The sequence below is a fragment of the Nyctibius grandis genome, chromosome 7 (genome assembly GCF_013368605.1).
Source record: "Nyctibius grandis isolate bNycGra1 chromosome 7, bNycGra1.pri, whole genome shotgun sequence".
Taxonomy (NCBI): Eukaryota; Metazoa; Chordata; class Aves; order Nyctibiiformes; family Nyctibiidae; genus Nyctibius; species Nyctibius grandis.
The window spans coordinates 1,883,414-1,904,817 of NC_090664.1; the positions used below are offsets into that span (position 1 = coordinate 1,883,414).

Here is a 21,404-nt window from a genome sequence, read left to right on the forward strand (position 1 = left end):
TTTTGTTTGAATTTTATTTTAATGGACTAATCTTGACATAAAGAAGCAGAGATTGACTAGCTCTAAGGGACGGGGGAGAGAGAAGGAGCTTCTGGGAACAAAAGAAAAAACAAACCCCAAACCTTCTTTTAATTTTCCAATCCATGAAACTTGCACATTTCATTGTCCGTGCTCCTTGGATATAATACTACTAGAAGAAGAGAAGGGGGGGGGAAAAGCCAACCCAAAACAAGCAAACCCCAAAACCAAATGACAGAAGGAAACTTTGAGTTTAACTTTATATTAAATTACCTTCAGTATTGGATTATCTATTCTTTGCTATTGTGATTTTTGGTGGAAGTGAGTGAACTGTAGCAGAAATGATTAAAAGCAAAAAGAAACCTCCTATCTCCCCTGCGTGGCAAATGTCTCATTGCTTAGAATCCTTTCTTGTCTGCGTCGAAGGCAGATACAATTTTGCTGGCTGGGTGGGTAGTAATTATTTGGGATATTTAGGGACAGCTGATGTGTGCAGCTTATGTGACTTGGGGTCAGTAGTAGTGTTCTCTGTTTTGTTTTCATTCTCTCTTATTCAGTCAGGAGCTAAAGGAAAACTCGTCCGGAGTCTTGCTGTGTGTGAAGAGTCATCCCCTCGCCCTGGAGCGGAAAATCTTCATGATAATCAGGTACACTTGCAATCATCGCTGTTAGCTGCATGGTTGACCTCCACGTTCAGTTGCATGATTGTGTTACTTAATTGGGCATTTAACAATGTCTTTCTTGGGGGAAGAATTACATCCGACAGTGAACACTTTTTTTTTATGAAGTTGTCTGGTTTAGCGTGATCTTTATTTTGAAATGTTAGTTTTATACTATATCACAGGGTGTTGTTTGCTTTTTTTTCCAGACCCCCTGAAAATTTCAGCAAATGGAAAAGAATTCAAAAGAATTCAGATTTTAAAATTAAAAAAAAAATAGTAACGATCAAAAAGAATATTAATATGTTCTTTTCTCTAAGGCTATCTTTTTCGAGGCTGCACCAGATACAGTTATGAATACGCTGTGGTTTCTGGTTCTCTGAGATGCCAGTTCATACCAGTGTCCCCCTTCACACAAAATTCACAGGTCCTTCGCTCTCTAAGATACTTTGGTAGAGCCAAGGACGCCTCCTACTGAGTGGCATTTGTTTTCTAAACTCTTGGTGTAGATTTTCCGGTATCGAAAAGTGTGTATCTGAGTTTATCTGTACTGGTAGTGTTGTATTCCCAGCAGCTGGTAGAGTTCTGTCCCCTGCACCCCTCCCCTTGGACAATAACACTGGTGGCAGTCTTTGTAGACTAACTTCAAAAAATACCCCAAAAAGCCAAAGTAAAAACCTCAAATACTCCTCTGTGCTTGCCTGATAAGAGCAAGGCTTAAAAAAAAAAAACCAAAACCAAAATATCATGAGCACTGCCTATAATTTATGAAATGTTTTATGTGCAAATGAGATCAGCCGTTGAGAGCTTGAGCAAGTGTCTTCTTGTGAGCTTAGCACAGAAACAAAAAATCACATTTAAGTGTACTTTCTTACTGTTTCCTCTATTGACTTGAAATGAAACAAATCCAGCTCTCCTCTTAGCTCTGAAGTACGGAGAGGTTTTTCTATTTTTTTAAATTTTTTTTTTGAAAGACCAAAAACCAGGTTGTTTAGCAGGGGGACGTCTACATGTTCTACTGCTCTACAATGATGCTTATGCAGTAGATGGGCAGGTTATTGTATCGGTGGTTCTGTCGTAGGTATACGCTTTCTGCTTAGCTCGCGTTACTCGAGATGCGTGGCTTTTGTTCTGCTTCCATTTGTATTTTCTATTGTTTAACGGAGAATGAAAAGGAGAACAATATAAAGAGATTGTATTAAGCATTGCACTGTAGTTTATAATGTACTGCGCAGGACCTGTATTAAACGTCAGAGACTGGCAGGTTTTGAGGGAAAATCCCTGTCCGGATTGCACCCCGACGCCAGGCAGAGGAGGGGTTCCTCTTACAGCCTCTGGTCTTACCTGGCTTGGACCAGGTGCAGCAAAGATTTCTTCGACCGTATCAAAACTTTTACGGGAGATAAAATGCCTCCCTGGACCGCAGCATCCATTTCCTAAAGACACAATTGGCTTGGTGTAATTAATTAGAGAGGAATTGTGCTTTTGCTGTTGCTTTTACTAATGAACGTGGCTCAGCTTTGCCATGGAAAGCTGGACCTCAGGCTCCTCCTTGGACTGGCTGAAGGATACAGCAAGTTTTGTGCCAACCGAATTGCTTTGCTTTCACTTTAAAGAAGAAAAAGCTTATTTTTAGTTTGGATTTTTTTTTTTAATTAATATTTTATCTTAATGGTTTACAAAGCACAGGGAATTAATTACCAGAGAATGTACGGTACATTGCCAGAACTACTGAGTATGGATTGTACTGCAGACTTGATGTTTGTATTTATATTTGAATACTTGCCTTCATTTTCCTGTATAGGGAAAAAAAAAACCTTGTTTACCTGTATTACTTGATCTTGAACGCTTACCTGATGGTTCACTATGTCCTTACTTAAAAGGAATGTTGCCTTTAATGTTATACTATTGACCAAGAAGTGTATTATTGCAATTGGAACATTTATTTTGTTGTTCACTATACTTACCTTGTATCACTGTATTTATTAACATTGTATTTTATTATTGAGAAAAATCAATAAAAATCTAAGAAAATATACAGTAGCTTGCTTCCACGACTCTACAGCCCTTTCGTGTGTTTCTTCCAGTGCAAATATCTAAGTATTATGTTACATGTAAGACAGTATCTACTGTATGTTCATACGTGTGCTTATGTGTAAAGTCTGTTGTTTTCCTTTTCATAAGTGCATTTTAACAACCACTGTGAAGGTTAGGATTCATGTCCTGGGAACAACGTGGCCAGTTACATTTTTCTCCTGTTTTGTGAAGCGAGCAGCACAGTCGCTCTGCTCCGGGCAGGGCAGGGAATCAGTTATCCTTCGGGGTCTTCTGGCAGTGATTGATCCAAAGTTTGTTGTTTGAATGAGAAATCGAACTGCCATTTGAAGTGAAAGAAAACAGGCATAATGTTAATTCTCTGGGTGCAACTGAGCAGGTTAGCAAACATTTTTCTATGTATCCTTACCTCAGTTGACCAGGAGTTCCCACTGTCCCTCTGAACGCTCAGTTTTTGGCTAATACTGTCAGCCAAACTAACAGAATTAGGGATTAAGGATGGTAGGTCAGGTTAAATTTTGGCTCTAGGGCTTTGTTTCTCTTTTACAGTGCTTTTCATCTCGAGTCTTTTGTGCCACATTCAAACTTCACAAAAATTCAGTGATGATTAAGCTGAGAAATTACCTATTTCTGTCTTACTGTGGCATGTTTACGCTGATACCTTGTTCTGTTAGGATCTTGTCTTACATGTGTTGTGGTGGCTGATTTGTAGTTCTTTAAAAAAAATTCTGAAACCTAAGATTTGTGATAATTATTGAAAGCATCTTTTGAATTCATAATGGTCTTAAAAAAACATCCCTTGCTTTAAAGTTTTGTATTGATCTTTCGGTATGCTTTGAAAAATTGTGAAGGAAGGGAATTTACTAGCGTTCAAGAAACTCTGATTTTCTCCAGTACTGGTGAATTTGGTTTTCATTAACAGGATGCCAAAAAATTATCAGGCATACAGGACTCTCTTCTGTTAAAGAAAACTGCATTACCAGGGAGTTTTGTGACAGCTTAATTCAAATGTGCATTTTTACACTACTTAAGCATATAGTATTATTTTGGCCGTTTTTTCTTCAAAAGAATAAGAACACAGAAGTATGCTTCCTTCAACTTTGTCCAACCAGACTGGTATTGAAATATATAAATTATGCCATGGTAACTTCAAAAGAAAACAATTTCTGTTTCGTTAAAACAAAGCCAATATAAAGTGATGTTGTAAGTGGAGAATCACAAGTTCTTTAAAGCAAATCAGAACATGCAAACTAGCGTGAATTCTCAGTTTTAATTAACTTTTTAAAGCTGAAGCATGCTTTCAAAGGGACTCGTAGTCTCTGAAATACTGAATTTTTGAGGACAAAACTTGGAGAAGTTCACTTACCACAGCTTGTTTGAAAATCGCAGTGCACATTTCACCACTTTTCCTAAAGGCGTGTTTGCATGTCTAAATACAAAGTACCTGATAAGTTAGTAAGCGCTCCTGAATACAACTAAATTTATAATTTGCTGGCATTCTTTTGTCAGAGCCTGGAAGCTCAGTCTAGCTTGATACTGCCCTTACATGTGCAAAACAGTTCATAAGAACCTGCAGGCTTTTTAGTGAGGGGGGGAAAAAAGTTATGTTTTTCAGACATCTATCCATCAATCATCACTTAACATGTGTAGTATTAATTAAATTATAGAATGACTTAAGCAAGCCCATATAAAATGTATTTCACTGTTCTAGTAAGTCTTAAGTGAGAATTACTAAAGTGTAGAAATAATATAGTGTCTTTAATATCGATAGACTAAAAGTTTATAGTATTCAAATTTTAGGGAAGAAATACACTTACCACTAGAATTTGGCCTTTAAGATGTCATTCTCCTGGAAAAAGAAAAAATTCAAATAGGAAAGAAATGTATCTGGCTTCAGCTTTTCTAGCTACACATAGTTTAACGCAAATCTCTGCAGGTTGGAAGCCATGGGAAGTTTACTGATTCTGGCCCTAAATTTATTTTTCTTTTTTTCCCAACAGGAATCAATCCAACTACAGCTTTCAAGTTTTCCTAGCTTGCAAGAGGAGGATAAATCTAGTAAAGATGACCCCGAGAAAGAAAAAGAGAAGGACAAAAATAAAGAAAAAGATAAAAACAATGAAAAAAACAAGATCAGAACGTTATCAAAAGGTGAACTTGAAAATATTCAAATTGCTATAATTACTGTTATGAAAAGGATTGTTTTTATAAGCATTCATGTCTTTATTTGTGTATAAATACACAGTAGAAGCGTTCTCATACATTGAGAAAATTCAGAACCTGAAATGTGTGTGCATGACAGTGTTTTTCATAGAAACATCGGGCTTTGAAAGTGAAGAAACCTTCCAAACTGAGGTTTGGTATTAGAGGTTATTAATTTTCTTCAGTATAAAATCATTCTTCTGAGTTCTTAACATATATGTAAATATGTGTGCTTATATAAGAAGTGTAAGACTCTAATACACTTTTTCCCCTATTAATGCTAATATATTGGCATGTCACTTTTGCAGTGTAGGCAGTAGAGAGTAATCCTCTTCGCTTATTGCTCCTCTTCCATGGAGAATTTATCTTAAATGCTGTAAGGAAATCCATCCATGACCTTTAACCTGCATTGCAATCTACTATTATCAACTACTAAGACTCCTTCAGAAAAGATCTTGTATCTAAAGTTGGTATTTTTTTAAAAAAATCTTTTTATTAATCCACGGTATAAAGCTGTAGTGTAATCTCCCCAAAATAAGCATTGCCTACCTGGGTGTGGATCTGCAGCTGGTGTGAATTGTCAGTTGGCTTCAATGGACCTCTCACAGTTCACGCCAGCTTGAGGATCCGTGTGTACTTTTGAGTCAGGCGATACAGCAGTGCTGAAAAATCAGTTCTGACTCGTGTCACGCATCCCTGTTACCCGCCCACTCGCGGGCGTCACTGGATTGCAGTCTGTTCATGCAGATAGAATTCCACTGGCACGATGCCTCTGGCCGTGTGTACAGCATTTATTAAGCGATGCAAAGAGACACTGATGAACAAAACGTTTTTTTTCTATTTTTAAAAATTTTATTTAGTAGTTTAAAGGAAGAACTTAGCAGAGTCTTGAGTGGCATTGAAGGTTTCCTGTGATTTTTTTTCAAATGACCACCAGTTTCTGTCGGTGCCTAGTTTTGGTGCTGCTTTCTCCAGAGGAACCATGAACGTCCACCTGAAGCTTCCGAGTGTAGATCTTTCTTGGCTGAGCTCCAAATGAACATTTTCTTTCAGAGCATATGCTTTCAGATTGTTGCTGAAAAATGGATTTTGATTTATAGCATCGCTTAATTGTAACTGTTGAAATGAAATAAATGGGGGGGGGGTATGTGTGTTTGTTTTTATTTTTCAGATTGCAGTCAGGAGTATACTGACTCAACAGGCATAGATTTACATGAGTTTCTCATTAACACATTAAAGAATAACCCCAGGTAGGTATTTTCTGCATTAGAGCTGGCACTCCTGAAATTCTAGCGGGCAGTCTTCGAGTTCCAGTAACTGTACACTGAGTTTTATTAGTTCTGGAGGTGGTTATGAGGGAAAATGTAAAGGAAGTAGGCTGTTAACTGAGCAAAAAGCTATAAAAAGTCATCAACTTCTGCTCCCCCGTCCAGTCACCCATTGCTTAATTTCACTTTCAGCGACATCTGGTCTTTGTCCTTACCTTCTTGCATCTACATGATGTTAGCAGTAATATATTATAACCATTGCAGTTGGAGATTTGTGTATGAATATAAAGTAGCTTCCTTTTGGCAATGCTATACACAATTAAAATCCTGTGCACAGTGCCAAATTCTGCTCTCTGTATTCCTGTAGCTTTTATTTGAATCAACAAGCTCATCTCATTGTTAAATTTGCCTCTAAATGTCTAAGGAAGGATCTGTATGTTGTGATTGTTAATGTTCAATTGAATTTGATAAGTAGGTACCACGTAATTCCACAACTGGAGGAGAACTAGGAATGATTGGGTACCTAACAGCTTGCGTAACCTCTTGTATAGATGATGGAAGGTCCTTGAATTGTTTTATCTGCACAAAATGAGAAAGTTCAGAAGAACTAAGGAGTGATGGACTCTGTCAAGCTTAGGAAAAAATGTATGTGTGGAAATAGGCTGGGAGATTTTTCAATGCTCTTGGCAGGAGAGGTGGGGGAGTAAGGAACATCTGAGACCTTCCATTTGAAAACAGCATTTTGGCTGAGAAATGCTGTGGCATTGCCTCCTGGGAGCCGTAGGTCAAAGGCCTTGTTCTCCATTGTGCTCTCTGACTACATTAGATACGCCCAGACTTCTCGCCTGCAGATCAACGCCTTGTAAAAGATACGTCTCAGAGAAGCTGTTGAAAATTTCTGTGGGTAGCAGCTCTCCTCACGAAAGAGCTAGGTTTGCTGGAAATCTCCTTTTTCATCAAACCAGGGTGGAAAAGGACCAAAGCTATCCATAGGAGTCAGTCTTTCTATGCAACGCGTTGATCACAGCCTGCCGTGGCTGGAAGCACTCTCAGACCACAGCTGAGCTCAAGGAAGAGCTAAATCTGTCGTGTATGTCAGCGAAGCTGCAGCAGAGCAGGCTGTGCTCTTCTGCAGATGTGCAGGGCAGAGCATGTTTCATTTTTAATCAGGATGGCTGACAACGCTTGCAAAATCGCCTTACAAACTTTGATATATTCATCTTTTTCATCTAAAATGTCTGTTGGTTGATGTTACAAATCCTTGCGTTTCTTTTTGACAGGGACAGAATGATACTCTTGAAAATGGAACAGGAAATTATTGATTTTATTAGTGACAACAAGTAAGTCGAGTTCCACACTTGGTTATTAAGTCACGCGTGCGTGTAGCAACGCGAGTGCACGAGGGATACGCTCACGTGGACCGCAGCGCTCCTGAGCGCCGTTACTGGCACGCTGCAAGATCAGGCTTTTATCTCCTGACGCATAGCGATACTGCTTAAAATACAATAGATGTAAATGAAAACCTTTTTCTTTTCATGGTGTCATAATTGCACTGGCTCTTCTCGTTTAGGTTCAAAAAATATAATTAAAGCTTTCAGTGCAGAGGATGATCAAATATGCTGCCTCACAGGTTTATGTTATTCTAATGCGTTGGAAAATAAAGCTGAACTTGGGCGGAGGGATTCTTGCTACCACGTGCTCTTTATAATAAAATGTTTCAGCAGCTTTAAAATATAGTGTCAGAATAACAGCGGAGGAAGAAATTATGCTGATGGGAAATAAGCATTTTGTCAGTACGAGAGAAAAAAGGAGTATTTGCCAAACTAGATCTTTCCAGCATCGCCCTGCATCTGACCTCTGGGGGAAAGGCAGAAAGCTGTTGCCAGTGTCTCAGCAAATCTGCAGGGTTGTTTGTGCAGGGAGCGTGAGTGTGTGTGCAGGGTTGTGGGGTGACTTCTTCCCAATACACAGAATACTCAGTAGATATCATGAAGTGTGAGCTTTGTTTGTCCTAATGGAGCACACAGCAATGTGCTTATTAGAAACTCCAAAAAGAATTCATTTCTTCTTTCTGCCTTCTTGTAGCAAACATTTATATGTAAATACACAAGGGAGAAGCTTTCGGTTAGATTTCTGTCCGCTGATTTATCAAATGTATTGCTCTTTTCATTTAAATATAGCTCAGAGGGAAATGTAATTATCAATGCGACTTGTTTTCTTTTTTTCCAGTAATCACTATAAAAAGTTCCCTCAGATGTCTTCGTATCAGAGGATGTTAGTGCACAGAGTGGCAGCTTACTTTGGAATGGATCACAATGTGGATCAGACTGGAAAATCTGTAATTATCAACAAGACCAGCAATACAAGAATGTAAGTAGCAACACTGTTGTGTTTTTCCTTGTTCCCTTTCACAAGAGCTGGTTTGTACCACGACTGTGTGGTGGGTGTTTTTAAAAGGGTTTTTTTTGGGGGGTTGTTTTGGCTTTTTTTTTTTTAAAGTTTTTATAGCAAGAGTGAGTGCTGTTTATTGCTTTCTAGGGTGGGAGGGGAGGACAGGGCTCACATTGTGAGGTTATTTAAGGATATAAAGTTGAATAAGGAGAAATCAACCCAATTTGTCTCTTGCAAGAAACTTAACACAGTGGCTTGGAATGTTACTTTTCGTGACTCTGTAGTGCCACCACTTTGCTACAGACATGAGCTCGTTGCTTTACATCTCACCTGCTACCACGTGGCTATATTCCTAAATAACCCAGACATATTTGGAGGATTGCCTCTTCCCTTCTTCTGGCTTTCCCTGCTTCAAGGGTCACTTTCTGCCCAACCTGATTATTTAGGATTTGGTTCCCCTCCACCACCTGCCACCGTTCGTTCCCTTTTCCTCCTCTTCTCCCCGCCTTGATTGCACTTTATTTTCTTGTCAAACCTCATAGTCTGGCCACAGAGTTTTTGTGGGATATAAATTCCTTCCGGTGGTTCAAATGCATTGCCAAATTCCTGGCAGGTTCAACTTGTGCTGGCACGCTTTCTGCTCTCCTCCACGACCCTGTATCAAGCTAGCAAAAGCTCGGTACGAAGTTCCCTGGCTAATTGAGCAAACGTGCAGTCAGGTGTCCTGGCCTAAGCAGCATCACTCGCTCTGCTGCGTGCCAAGCACGTGTGTATTAACCATCATGATCTGTAGCCTTCCTCTCCTCCTTTACCTATAAACTACATAATGAAGAGGAAGTAATTACCACTGGGTAATGAAGTTTTGGTATCTGGTATTGGAACAGGAAAGCCTCAATTGAAAATTGTGTACTTCCTGTATTCAATTAGGAGGAGAAATAAAAACAATTATTTCATTTACATATCCAGTAGTTAAGTGATTTAGTTAGGCTCGGTTGCAGAGACTATTTTTTTGATTTTAATGTCATTCGCTTCTCCTGTGGAAGGCTAGAAGGACTACCTAATTTTGCAAGATCAAAACCTGAGGCAAACACGTTGGTATTTGTTGTTTCACTGAGCCCTAAAAATCTTCTGTGTGTGAAGTAAATTTAAGATCGTGGATAATTTATTGTAGATTCTTTTCATGAGCTATCCCTGAGATACTCAGGCATCTGTAAAACAACACTTAGACATCAATGTTTTTAAAGGTTTGAATAAAGCATGCACTAACAATCTGATTTTCAGAAGTCAAGAGAATTATAGTGGCTTGATAAAGCTAACACTCAGGCTCCCAAGTCTTAGCCTCAGTGTCTGCTAACACCTGCCTCTGTGCAAGGGCTATGTTTGGGTATGAATAAGAAAAAGCTGGGTATGCAGCAAACTGGTGTTCATTTTTGAGCTGTAAATGAGGAAAAAAAAATAAGTCTCCTCTTAAACAAAACACAATCAATCGTATTTGAACACTTTTTAGGCATTCTTCTCTACAGTTCTCCCTTTTCCCTTCACATCTGTGTCGCCTCTGTAGTGCACCAGCTGCTACAGATCTTTCCTCACAGCATTGCCTTCTCATGGTTGACTTGATAATGTGAGAATAGCGCACCAATATCTGATGATGCCTTGCTTGGTTGTGTGGCTGCTCATCACCGAGATGGGCGGCACTGGAAGCGCTGTTGGAAACGCTTGCACGGCGCTTCTGGAGAGGACACTGTAGTCGCCTTCAACAGTCAAAACTTTCTCCAAGCGCTCTGGTGAAGCTGTGGCTTCTTGCGTGGTGGGAATGAGCAAGCGAGGCTGTTTGCCAGGCGTGAACTGGCATCCTTGTGGGCAAGCTCAGCGGGGTGTAACGGATCGAATGACCGTTTCAGCTGTGGAGGTGGTCTTGCAAGCTGGAGGTGAGGCACGCAACCAGACAAATGGGTTCTGACACCATTCCTGTGTAAATCTTACAGAAGTAAACACAGGGCTTTGCCCCTCTGTGGACTGTGAATACAGCTGTTCTGTAAGCACCACGCGAACTGTGGATTTTTTCGCTTCTGCAGTGATTTGGTGGTAGGTAACTGGATTATGTGAAGCTCGTATTGCATCATGGTGCTGCCAGTGTGTTATTTACGTTATTTTGATACTGCTGTAAAATAAAGCTTTGTAGAAGTAGCTCTTTCTTTTCATAATTGGAGGAGATGGCATGTTTTTTTTTTTTTTCTAAAACGTCCCTGGCTCTGACAGAAAATAGCTTGAATAAGGGCTGATGAGATTTTATTATCCGCAGCAAATACTGTGTAAGTTCCACATCTGAAAGCGTCCGATGTGATTTCATGTGTTCTGCATTTCAGTACTCTCCGAGGAGACAATTTTCTGTGGTTCAGAATCGACACCAAATACTGGGAATGTGTTGACTCTATTAATTACTACTTGGACAGTATCCAGAATACCAGAGAATCTGGAGAGCAGCTGAAATGCTGTTCAATGTGGTTCTGCTGTGCTGGAAGCCTGAGCCTTGATAGTTTTATGCGAATTTATGGAGGGGCCCCATAGCCAGATGTTCTGAAGATTTGCATTTTGACAATAAATTATCTCTTTATGGCATATGGTTTCCAAAGTACTTTAGCTGCATACCGTCGAGAGGGAAGAACATGCTTGCATACTCAAGCATTTGTAAGTTCTGCACTGGCTGTGACTCCTCTGTGCATGTGCCTGTTTGGGAAGATCACATTGACTGTGGAGTCGCCGTGTGGGCTTGAATAAGCACCACGTGGCTTATTTCTCTGGCCGAGTGAGGGTTCATGTCTCATCTCTGCTCACGCTTGCAGGCGATGAGTTGTTCCCTGGCTCCGGGCAGTGAAGTGCATTTATTCTGTTTAGCAGAGACCTCCCGTGCTCGCTGCCCGCAGGTGCTTGGAGGCACAAGTGTCAGGAGAGTTAATGGCTTTGAGATGAATGGGCTGGTTGGGAAAATCTGATAACGCTGCCTTAGAGGTGCCGTGGTATGGAGTAGGTCTGTCAAAGAAGGGACTAGGGTATGAACGGAGTGGATGGGGACATTTAATTTCTTTTATCAGTTGGCCATCTTAGGGCAATGTATATCCACTTCTGCCTGTGAGAGTACCTGTGTTTTGGGGGCTTGGAATTTGAGAAAGTGCTTGTTGAAGAGGTTGCAGCTGGAAAGAGGACAGTGGCTTGTCTGGTCAACTGTGCTGCCTTATGGAGAGGTGAGCACATAGTGAAAATGCACTAGGACTTGAATCTCTCCAGGGTTGCAATCCTGGAGCTTAGTGAACTCTCAGTGAAGTCTCCCTTGAAAATACAGTCAGACCATAATGACAATTTTGTAGTCTGAAGACTATTTATGATGAGGAGCTTAATCTAAGGTGCCTTTTTTTGTTGTTGTTTATTGGAATATGAACAAGTCATACTGTTTGAAGCTTTCTTATGAAATGAAATTGTAAAACACAGAAAGATGACCTCAACTGCCCAAACGTTTGTTAACCTTCATAAAGTTAAGTCTCTGATCTAGCTCTCATTACAGAATAGTGGATTTTAAAAACAAATTACCTTTCCATATGATTTTTGAAATTAAGACTAGATTAAAAAAGGAGAACGATTTCACAAAAGAAATAGCATTTTTCATGGTCTCATATCTTACAAAACCCTGCCTAATTAAATTGTCCAACTTAAAAAAATCTTATTCTCAGCAGTATACATGAGAAAAGTTGATCAGAAAATGAGGGGGGGGTTTGCTGTTTTGTTTTTTAATCAAATTGCTCAAATACTACTCAAAAAGGGAAGTCTGCTTTGTTCAATATGAAACTGCTCTTGTGTCTCCATTGTAATGTATATTTGTCTGTCATCTGTGTCTGTCTGTCATGTATCTAAAGATATACTGAAACGTACAGGGAACTTAAGACAGTGAAATATGATATAAACAGAAGGTTGGAATTGAGGCAATATGTTAGACAGGGCATCCCAAATTGGAGCAAAAAAAACCTGCATGTGCCACTTTCTATTCCGTATATTCCTCATAATTCCCATCAAACAACTGGCAGCACTGCAGAGCTTTTTGCAGAAGTGTTCATATTATTACACATACCAGTTCAAACAGATTCATTAACTTGATTATCTGTAGATAGGTGGAGAAACGCAGGGGAAGAGTGTTTGGTGTGCTTAGTAAATGAAAAGGGTTTTCATTTGGTTGAGATCATCACCCGTGTGACAAGGATGTCTGTAGCACAGCCCACACATGCATTCACGTACATTTTTATATAAGCGTGAGTAGCAGGGCTCATCAGAACTGAGAAGGTGGAGTGCTTATCATAGATAATGGTTGTATTTAGACATTTTCATACATTCTGAGGGTGTAACATACCTATTACGAACTTTATACCAATACTCACATCTTCAGTTATGAATAAATTTTTTTTCAAGAGCATCGTGGCTTATGATCCTTGTAATATTTGGTTTTCTTCTTACTCTGTTAATATGTGAATGTTAATATAATATTGGCCCAGTCAGAAAGTTTTTTGGTGCCTTTGAGATGCATCAAAAACTTTGCCCAAGAGTAAGATATTAGGTGTGTTACAGGGGTTCCTTATAATCTAGGGTTGAACTGCATCAGCAGGAGACATCCTGTACAGTATGTACTTTGAGTAACCATAGAATCACAGAATGGTTTGGGTTGGAAGGGACCTTAAAGATCATCTAGTTCCAACCCCCCTGCCACAGGCAGGGACACCTTCCACTAGACCAGGTTGCTCCAAGCCCCATCCAACGTGGCCTTGAACACTGCCAGGGAGGGGGCAGCCACAGCTTCTCTGGGCAACCTGGGCCAGGGTCTCACCACCCTCACTGTAAAGAATTTCTTCCTAATATCTAATCTAAATCCCCCCTCTCTCAGTTTAAAACCATTCCCCCTCATCCCATCACTCCATGCCCTTGTAAAAAGCCCCTCTCCCACGTTCCTGTAGCCCCTTCAGGTACTGGAAGGTGCTAGAAGGTCTCCCTGGAGCCTTCTCTTCTCCAGGCTGAACAGCCCCAACTCTCTCAGCCTGTCTTCATAGGAGAGGTCACCTACAAGACCTTCGTAGTTGTGATGTACAATCTGTGTTATTCTGTCTCCTCTGTGGTGGTTTGAATCATAAACAGAGAAGAAAAGTTCTCGTTAGGTTTCTATTGTTTATACACCGAGTGATCTTGTAGATAACATCTGTGCTAGTAGAGGTGCACTGTGCCAATTTCACCATCTTAAGATAAGAATCTGGACTTTGGTATCCTACAGACATGTCAGTAAAATGGCATTCACTGAACATTGGCAATTTCAGTGAGGAATAGTTTCTAGAATTTTTTTTTACCCTAGGCTAAGGTTTATGGTCGTAGTTAGAACTGTGTACCTGGATGCGGATATCTTATTTTTTGTAAAATCTCAGTCAGAGCAATTCAATGTTTGCCAGAGAGTTTGAAGCACACTTTTGGGTTCCCCCCCATTGTAATATGGAATAGTTATCTGGCAAATGGTTTGCTGTATGGTCTTGCATCTGCAGTTAAACACCTTATGCTATCCTTGATTATCGTATACGTACACAGAGTAATGATCTCATGAGACAGAATCACTTTTATGAGCCGTATGATGCAGGAAAACATGTGAACACCATTATTTCTGGTTTTATTTTTTTTCCTTGGAGTCTTGCATTACTTTTCTTCAAGGGGCTATGGAGTCCGCTCCATTCCTGTTTCCTCTTGTAGTTACCTCTTTCCCATCTTCACTACAGAACAGTTGGTCCTTGAGTACTGAGAAATAAGCAGAAGCTGGGGATATCTATACTTTCCTTCTGTTTTACAATTGCTGTTGCCCAGTCAGTACACCAGTGTCATATGTTACAAATGTGTGGAGAAATATAAGGGTGCATGGTAGATGTGTGCAACTAAAATGGAAAAACTGAATAACTGAGAAATAACACTGTAACTGGCTGAGACATTTTGTTCCAGTTTAAGATGAACTAATACATTATGCAACTAAGAATTTAGTAAGAGCATATATAAAACAATAACGTATAATAATAATTATGAGCTTATGTAACTATGTAGTAACATATGTAGCATTTAAGTGACAAATTATGTTGGTTTTCATGGATTTTATTTCTTGACCTTTTCGTACAAAAATAATCTGTTTATTTCAATCTGGGATTAAACTAGGAAGATGATTAAGAAAAAACTTTTTTTCAGTGCAATAGTAATGGTGTTTAGGATGCAAGAGCTTGGGGTCTCAGCAGTCATTGCTGTGGTGCTTAGGTTTTAGCCTGTAGGTCCTTCCTGGCCTTTCCTGCTCCGGCTGGAGCTGCAGCCCAGAGCTGGGCAGTGCATCCCTGCATGCTGAGCAGGGCAAGGCTTTCACATCCAAGAAGGAGCGGGGAACTTCCCCCAAAATGCTTCAAAAAAGCATTAAGGGGAATTGGATGTTTCATGTTGAGGTTCAGGAAACGTCTGCCTCCAGCACTGGCCTGAGTCTCCTCGTGAGACCCACCTAACATGGAGGAATTGCTTTTCTTTTCTACAGGCACATGGCGATTGGAGAAGTAATTCAGGGTGTACATGTATTAATAATTTCTAGGGATTTTAGCAATATCTTAATATTATGCTGTGTACCAAATACTTGGTATGCTTGAGGATGAGCTGAGGATGACCCTTAAATACTGGCTTCATTCTTACTTCCATCAGTGTAAGGCATATAGTGGACCCATGGAAATGACTTACTTTGTAAATGAGATGTTAGGGTTAATGAACCAGTTCTAATAGCTCCAATATTAAATTTTCATCTAATGTAATTTATCAAAACTAAGTTGTTTATAATTAAGGTGGACATGTACTTTACAGCTGTTCTATACTGTAATGAAATACTAGTTAAGTATTAATCAGAGGACATCTATGGTATTTCTCTTTTTTTTTTTTTTTTTTTTTTTAATCCTTGCAATCACACCACTGAATAGTATAAGTTTGGATAAACCTGGAAGGTTATCGTCACCTGCTCTGTGTAGGGAGATGGGAGGTTACCCAGGGAGAGAGGGCTATGGAATAGCAAGTAGGTAATTCGGTTGAGGGAAGCTCTTCCTTGCACGGGTAATTAACCAGTGTCTTTATGTGTTCATCCAAGCTGTAGCAGGGAAGTGCCCGTTAATCAAGCTGCTGTTTGGTCATTTATATTTTTAAATCACTGGAGGCAGATCTGGAGATCTGAAATGGCCCCTGTCCTTTCCTCAGAGGTAGCTGTACGTCAGCAGTAGGTGAAAGAATGTCTTTAAATCTGGTCATTTCAGAAATAAGGTGTTGATATATGAGCAAGTGAATTTTAGAGGTGGTCCAAATTGGTTTTAGTAATTGCCTTTTACACTTCTGTTGCCTGCCTCATGTTTAATGTAGGAAATATGAAATGATCACTAGAAATGAAAAAAGTATTGTGAATTTTGAGAAGTTTGTGTGTTTATAAGCTAAGGCAGTTGCTTCTGTTTGCCCTTTCCAAGGTAGCCTTGCGAGGCTGTCTGTGATGGGTTATTAAAAACAGGTGGTCTTCTTCAGGGCAGTGATTGTTCATGGGATGACCTCTGATCCATGAGTCTTCCTCCTGGAGATGGGAAAAATGTTCATGGCCTGAAGTAGAAGTAAGCGCAAGAATTTATTATGGTATTAATTTGTATGCGTGGGGCATTTCAAGAGGCCTAATGGTTTCTTCATTAGATGGTCGGTTTTTGGGGAACCATCTTGCCTTCATTGGTAGTCTTTGAATCTTGAATTCGCTTCCTTTTATCTTTCTCTCTTCCTTGTTAATTTTTGAACTTCTAGGATAGAAAAATGTAATTTTAAATAGATCACAGCAGTTATGCAACACTGTAATTTTCAGCCGCTTACAGAGTATGCCACATCCTTAAAATCAAATATTAATGAATTCTGTAATAAACTATGCTATCACTTACAGGCCTCTACTAGCTGGAAATAAATTGGTGTTGTGCAAAATGTTCAGTCTCGATAGACATCCTGAATATCAAGAATTAAATCAAATCCAGGGGAGTGGGCGCAGGAGAAGCAGGTCCCTCAGGTACAGAAATAATCTTAGTTTGATCACGGGAGGACAGCAGAGCATTCTGAAGCTCCTAAAATGAGCCCTGTCTGATAGAGGCCTTTGTGCTTCAGCCCCGTCTAGCAGAAGAGCTGGTATTTCAGCGTGGCCTTGGCCTGCCAGTTTCTCCCCTGAGTTCAGAGCTAGATTCCTGTGTTCTGGGCCCAAAATACTGTGCCAAATATTGAAGCCTGTACTCAAGCAGACTCTCGGGGAGTCAAGATGTACTGTGTTTTTGCATCCATATATTAAAACAGGATGACTTTCTGGAATTAAGCTTCAGGAAAGCTTGTGAGGGTCATGAGTTGTGCTATGATACCTCAATATCAAATCAGGTTCTTTAAATACCGTATACTCTGAAAGCCTTCAGGATCTGGCCCTTTGCTTCGTCCTCACACAGAATAACTTGGCGTGGAAGATATTCGGTGTTCTCTATCCACCCTGCGGCCTTCAGCTTCACCATGGTTTTTGTAATGGGAAAACAGTACTGGTGCCAGCCCCTCTGAAATCGTGCTGCTGAGGTACTGGGACTGATCATCTTGAAGGGGTGGGTGAGAATGACAGAATGAACCTCACTCTCAACAAAAAACCCAAGGGGATGTGGCTTCCATGTAGCATTACCTGCTACGTGGAAGCAGGTAGTTCCTTTCAGTCCTGCCAGACGTGGTGCAGCCGCAATTAGAGGGGGAGAATGCCTCTCAGAATGACTTGTGACTCTTCACATCCTTGTTGTTTAGTAATAAATACAGAACATGTTTAGAGTCCAGATGCTGTTCTGAAAAAAAAAAAAGTTAAAGAATATACAGTCTTTAACCAGGAAAAATGTAGCATTTGGTGTGTGAGTGTTTTTTCCCCTGTGCTACAGAGAAGGCAGCACCTTGAAGGGATTGTCTTGTACAGGGTTGATTTTTTTTTTGAATGGCTTTCAATGTGCTGTTATTATCATAACAGAAGTTCTTCGTGACTCATACCATAAAAGCAGCAATCTGTTAATGAGGCATTTACCTTCAAATGCTTGAAATGCCATCTTGAGTGGCTTTCAGTATTAAGCTGTGATAATATAACTGCACTGTACTTTAACAATTATCTGTATTTAAATTCCAACTCTGACTTTTTTAAACTGTGTTTTAGCATCCATCAGCCCCTAAATACACGAAACCTATTTGAAGGCTGTAATTCTGGGCCCTCATTCTTGAAAAACGTTGTTCTAAGATAATTTAATCAAATAATTTAACATGTAGGGCTGAAATGCTGCCTTTTATCAGTCATTTGTACTGCAGATAATAGAGTTTTGGCCCACAAGGTAAAGCAAAGAAACAGTAATGCTTACGTAGGTTTACTGTGGCAGCAATGCAGAGCCCTAGGAGAGCTTCCAGCATAAAACCAAACAAAAAAGCCCAGTGGGCAGATGTAGTAGACATTCACAACCTAGCAAACCAAGAAAAGCCACCATACTGTGTCCCAGCGTGCCCTCGAGATGGAGGCCAACATGATGTTGGACTGAGCAGTCCGTTTAATTAAAGACAAGTACAAATAACAAGAAAACGTTGTTAGACCATCAGAATGCCTCCATAAGAGTGCCCTAAATCTTCACAACTTCTCTGAATCCTGCCGGCAGCAGTGCTTCTTCCCCGCTCTCACCATCCCTGACGGCATGCTTGTGTAAGAACATTTTGTCGGATATTCATTTTGTTTGCCAGACGATGATCCTGCAGGTACCCAGGGGTGATGTTTTGCCCGTTCCTAGCCCCATTACCCTACTTATCTTTCACTCTGTGTTGCCATTCATTCAGGAGGGGAATATTAACACGCTCTCCCCCATTATGTGTGTTAAATGACTGTGGCTTTGCAAATACAAAGTTCTTTTTTTTTTTTAGACTCATGCACACTGCAGCAATCTCCACTTTTGAACTTGCTTTTCTGTGCTGCCTTCCTACAAACAGCTGCTTCACTATTACCTGTGAGGCTTTTGCAGATGACATGCACTACAGCACTTGCTAGATTTTTAACCACGTCAGGCGCTGTACCGGCAAAACCATCTTTTCCACACATGGTGAGGTTGTTGCTTCTTTTGAAAGGCATCTTGCAACAGCCTGTGTGCTGTGGTGCTGTCGGAAACATATGCCTCATAATAAAGATTTACGTGCTGTATACGTGTCAGCCCTGCCAATCCCAGACTGTTTGTGTGCTTTGCTAATAACAGCGACTAAGTCCTCAAAACCGTAACATTCAAAGCTCCTACTTGTATCTCTCCATTTGTCCTTTTGGTGTGGTATCCGTGTTTCCTGTTTCTTAGCCAGTTGTTTCAGAGGTAATTAACTTATTTTAAATGAGTGCAGATTTTCCCCTGCCCCCGGTATTTCCTTTTTTATCTCCCATGCAAATACAATGTATGAAACTGCATTAGTTTGCTTCTAAACGTGGCAGATGCAAGGAAATGCCCTGTGACTTTCTTTGTGTATACTGATAGCTACTACCACTCTGCAATATGTTTGTAAAATCTGTCATTTGATTAAATAGCAAATACCTGGTTAAGGTACTTTGGGTTTTGGGTTTTTTTTCAGTACTATTTACAATGATTGACTTGGAATCAAAAGCATGAAATGAGCATGCAATGAGGAATTCTCCTTAAAGAGTCCATGTAAAAAATATGCCTGAGGGACAAACTCTGTTTTCTGTCATACTGAGATGAATTGAGAGGAACTCTGTTGCAGTGAATAGAAGTAGCTCACATTAAAATCACCATAATGATACTAGAAAAAAAATCTCATAGTGGCTGTTGCTATCAAAATCTTAACTTTTTTTTTTTTCCTTTCTGACACGCAGAAATGTTTTCCTGCTTATTCCAGCTTTACCATTTCCAAAATATAGGCTTCATTGTAAGGAATGAGTCCAGAAAAGTGTCTTTTGTTAGGGACTTGCTTAAGGTGTAACTATAAAATGAGAATAGTAAATGATAACGGCCAACTTGCAAAACAGAAAGCAGACACAAAAAAAACATCTAAAACAGGTAATGATGGAGCTTTGTTCTGCTATAGATTAGTTACTATATATCTGACTTAATGTTTCACCAAATGACAGCATGGTTGAGGTTGGAGGAGGCTTCTGGAGGTCATCTTGTCCGACCCCCTGCTCAAGCAGGGCCATCTAGAGCCAATGGCCCAGGACCACATCCAGATGGGTTTTGAATATCTCCTCTTAGTAGTGGGCTTTGAGGTTCTCATGGGATCTACTGATTCCAGCTATGGGGGCTAAATGAAATAGTGAATATCGTACATGTGGGCAGCACTCTTGGTAAGCCTACATTTGCAAGTCTTTTCTTGCAACCTGTTGTTAGGATGTAGATGGGTATACTGTGTGGCCACCAATATAGGATAGGTATTGTATGTTGGTTTGTTTGGGTTTGTTTTTTGCAGAAGATCCCTAAAGAGAGTACTCGAGCTAATGATACGGTCTTTAGAAGTACTCAGTGTCTCTTTAAAAAGGCTACACAAATCCCATTTTTACCACTTAAAATTAAACTGAGGTGTGGTTAGCATTTGAAGGTGTAAATTAGGTAGCTAGTGTGATCAGGGCTAAAAAAGCTTAGAAGTAAATGTGCTTCTTATTCATTTAGGACTCACATGTGATGAATTCACTGTATCTGCTGTGTTACTGTAGTTATATATTGACGGTATACTGCATCTTACTCAAAATTACATTTTTTTTTCCCATTTTCAAGCAGTTGATTCACCTGCAAATTCATGAATTAATGCAACAGATTTCCACAGAGTAACCACAATGGTTCTGCTTCATTTTAGCAAATACATTACACAGTTATAGGGGACTTTAAAGCTATGAATGTGGAACTTGCACTGACTTCCATCGGAGGACCAGACTCAAATCTTAGCAGATTCAACCTCTTCTCTACCCAAATGATTAGAGCATTTGGTTCTACTTATTGGGTTTAAGCTTTTTTTGCCATCTGTATCCTACCAATAATATATTTTTGCAATAGATGCAAATATTTGTGGATTCTGGTATCTTCTTTAAAATAGTCCTTAGGTTCCGTTCCTCTCAACTGGATGTCGTGCCCTGATTTTGAACATCTGAGCACTTACTGAGGGAGGCCTGCAGGTCGGCGTGCCTGAAGAGGTTTGTTGCTGTGGCACCCTGTTTCTCACTTGACATTCTTCCCTCAGTCTTTGCATCCTTATTAACAGAGCTGGTCGTGCATTTTGCAGCCTCACTGGTGACAGTGACCTGGAGTTGCAGCGACAACTGGGAAGGAAGGATTTTCTCATGGTGCTCGTAGTAGTGCAGCACTCCATAATGCTCTGCACATTTGCAGAGTCTCTCTCTGCCCAGGCAAACTTCTTTTCACAACTGGAGATTAATCACCTGCTGGGCTTGTAGATTAATTTTATTAACAGGCACATACCGGATCATTAGTTCAGGCTCATGGCTTGATCTCATGCTTCTCCTATTCTCTCTGACAAGCGGAAACATTTTATAAATAGTAAATGAAGTGAAAATGGGATTAAAAGTGAAAATAATGCTATCAAGTATGCAAATCATGTTGTTGTTTAAACAAGTTAGTAGTTAGAGGAGACATTTTACCGAATTGCTTTTTCAAGCTTGTTTTCTATCTAATTGTTGATTACATTTCTTTTTCCTCTGCATTTTAAAATCCCAGTT

General features: G+C 40.0%; 1 protein-coding gene across 10 annotated transcripts in view; it reads left to right on the top strand.

The window, feature by feature from the left end:
- The window catches only part of ARPP21 (cAMP regulated phosphoprotein 21), a 191,655-nt gene that overhangs the window by 96,053 nt on the left and 74,198 nt on the right, over positions 1–21,404 (top strand). For all 10 annotated transcript variants that reach the window (XM_068405651.1, XM_068405641.1, XM_068405648.1 and 7 more), the window contains 5 exons: positions 576–665; positions 4,733–4,883; positions 6,106–6,184; positions 7,483–7,542; positions 8,432–8,572. In XM_068405651.1, the coding sequence (XP_068261752.1) occupies positions 576–665; positions 4,733–4,883; positions 6,106–6,184; positions 7,483–7,542; positions 8,432–8,572 (521 nt within the window). The remainder of the gene's footprint in view (positions 1–575; positions 666–4,732; positions 4,884–6,105; positions 6,185–7,482; positions 7,543–8,431; positions 8,573–21,404) is intronic.